The 2,381-nt window shown below is 44.3% G+C and overlaps 1 protein-coding gene across 1 annotated transcript in view; it reads left to right on the top strand.

Moving 5' to 3' along the window:
* The first annotated feature begins 10 nt into the window (after positions 1 to 10).
* The window catches only part of HUS1 (HUS1 checkpoint homolog (S. pombe)), a 4,661-nt gene continuing 2,290 nt past the window's right edge, over positions 11 to 2,381 (top strand). Inside the window, exons 1-3 of the mRNA XM_010023401.1 lie at positions 11 to 277; positions 804 to 980; positions 1,501 to 1,608. Of these exons, the coding sequence (XP_010021703.1) occupies positions 11 to 277; positions 804 to 980; positions 1,501 to 1,608 (552 nt within the window). The remainder of the gene's footprint in view (positions 278 to 803; positions 981 to 1,500; positions 1,609 to 2,381) is intronic.

The following is a 2,381-nucleotide window of genomic DNA, read 5'->3' as shown; positions in this document are numbered from 1 at the left end:
ACTGCCAGGGATGGGGCAGCCACAGCTTGTTGCCCTGAAGTGTTTGGGAGCTTCCGCAGCAGTTCGAGTTGCGTTTGCGGAGCCTGAACGCTCCCCTGGGATGAGCGTGTGGAGCGGTTCCCGCTGTAACGTTCCCCTTCCTCCGCCAGGTGTAATTAACACAATCGCCAAGTTAGCCAAGACCTGCACCCTGCGCCTGACTGTCAGCAAGCTGTACTTCATCCTCTCCGATAAAGTAGCAAATGGAGGTGTGGGTATGTGGTGTGAGCTGAACCAGGTAAGCCCGGGACACTCAGTAACCACATTACGTTACATTGAAAACCAGAGTGGGCAGTAGGGTCTGGTGTACAGGATGATTGATATGTGTAGCCCTCACCTGAGATGTGCCAGGTCTCAGTCCTGCGTGGCTTTGTTTACTGAAGGCATTCTGTCCTGCAGGACTGCCTTTTGGTTACACAGACCTCATGTTTCTGGCTGGACATCCCCTTTGGTTGTCACTTATGTGAAGCTTTGTTGTGGGCTGGCCCACAGCCAAAACTGGAAACAGGAAAGCGAAAGTCACCTCTTACACCCCTGGTTTTGAGGGATCGTAGTTAAGGGAGGATCTGAAATAAATAGGTTTAGCCTGAAGCAATGGGCCTTCATGCCTGTGCAGCTTGTCTTAACTCTTGCAGGTGATACCAGGCACAGGAAAGCTTCCTGTTGGACATGTGCCATACTAAGCTTAAGTTCTGATAGGTAAAACTTACCCCTGTCATTTTTTCATTTGCTGTGTTTTATTTCCCAATTAAAAAAAACTACAGGGGAATTTCTTCAATGAGTTTCAGATGGAAGGAGTGGCCGCAGAGCACAATGAGATCTACTTAGAGTTGATGCCTGAGAACCTGTCGAGAGCATTAAAAACTGCCCAGAATGCTAACGCAGTGAAGATGAAGTTGACTAACAAACACTGTCCCTGTCTCAGAGTCGCTGTGGAGCTAGTAAGTGCAACCATGCTTTTATCTTCATTATTAACAGACGGCTTTTAGAAATTAAGTGCTTTTCCTAAGATCAAATACAAGCTTTGATGTAAGTCTAGAAAAATAAAGAAAGAAAAGTGCCATTTTCCATTTCACTAGTCTTTCCTGCCATCACAGGTGGTAGCACACGGAACCAGCTTTGTATTGTTCAAAAGGCAAGGAAGAGCTGGAGGAAGAATGAAAGATATGTGCTTGAAACACCGTTTTCTAATGTCTACTTTTCTCCATTCCTTCATTTTCTGAATGTGTGGATTATTGCCTTCTCACTGAAGCCATTAGGTGAAGGAGGTTTCTGTGTAGTTTTTGGCTCTGATTTGCTTTTGATTGTCCTTAATAGCAGACTGATGGGAACCTATGGAAAACTGGAACTGAGTGTCTGGTGCACTCAGTTATGGTATTTCCCAGAGTGGGTCTGAAAAGTTTGGATTTAGAATTCCAGTCTTCTGTTTAACCACAAGACCATCCTCTCTCTTCCCTCAAGCCATCCTTATCAAGCAGCAGTAGGATTGTGACACATGACATTCCTGTGGGGGTTATTCCCAGAAGATTATGGAATGACTTCAGAGAGCCCAGTGTACCAGACTTTGATGTAAGCTTCTTGTTTTGTATTCCCTATGGAAAGGGGAGGTTGCAAGTGGAATGCCGTTGCTGTGGTGTATATTACCAGTGGAATTTGGAGAGAAGGTGGAAGGAAAGAGGGAAGGCTGGAAGCTAGAGGTTTGGAGAGTGATGGGACATGGCTTCCATCTTGACAAGAGAGTCTCCAGAACCTGTAGAAACAGAGCAAGTCATTACCGGTCATTGCTGTGATACTCAGGGAGAAGGAAAGGAGGAGCATAGGATTTGCATGGCTTTGGGTAGGAGCACCTCCAAAGGGTTTTGACTGTTTCAGCTGTTTAGGTACCAGGTGGCCCAAATAATGTGTTCTTTCTGAAATTCATGGCCTACCTGGCAGAGTTAGATGTATATGTGTTCCCTCCTGATTTTTATACATCTTTTTATATCCTTTTTGACTTTTAGCACTCTTGCAAGGAAAGGACTTTGCAAATGTGCTCCTGTTTGAGATTATGGATGTCTGTTACTTTTACAGCTGAGAGCATTTAAATTCTGAAGATGTAAGACTTAGTAGAAACTTGATGTGTTTTGTTTGTTATTTCAGCTTTCTGCTGATGCAGTTCCAGAAATGGTGTTACAGTATTATGGGAATTGTGTTCTTCCTCTTTTGGCTATAGTAATTATTTACCTGCTTAATAACACAGATGTGGGTTCATGTGAGAATCTGGTCTGCAAAAACCTGTCTCTCATTTATTTTGAACACAGATGGGATCGTATGTCTGAAGCGATTGCCAGAGCAATGACCTA

Source organism: Nestor notabilis, unplaced genomic scaffold, assembly GCF_000696875.1.
Source record: "Nestor notabilis isolate BGI_N333 unplaced genomic scaffold, ASM69687v1 scaffold31631, whole genome shotgun sequence".
NCBI classification, from domain to species: Eukaryota; Metazoa; Chordata; class Aves; order Psittaciformes; family Psittacidae; genus Nestor; species Nestor notabilis.
Note: the sequence above shows the minus strand (reverse complement) of the source record. Positions and strands in the feature narration are given on the sequence as shown.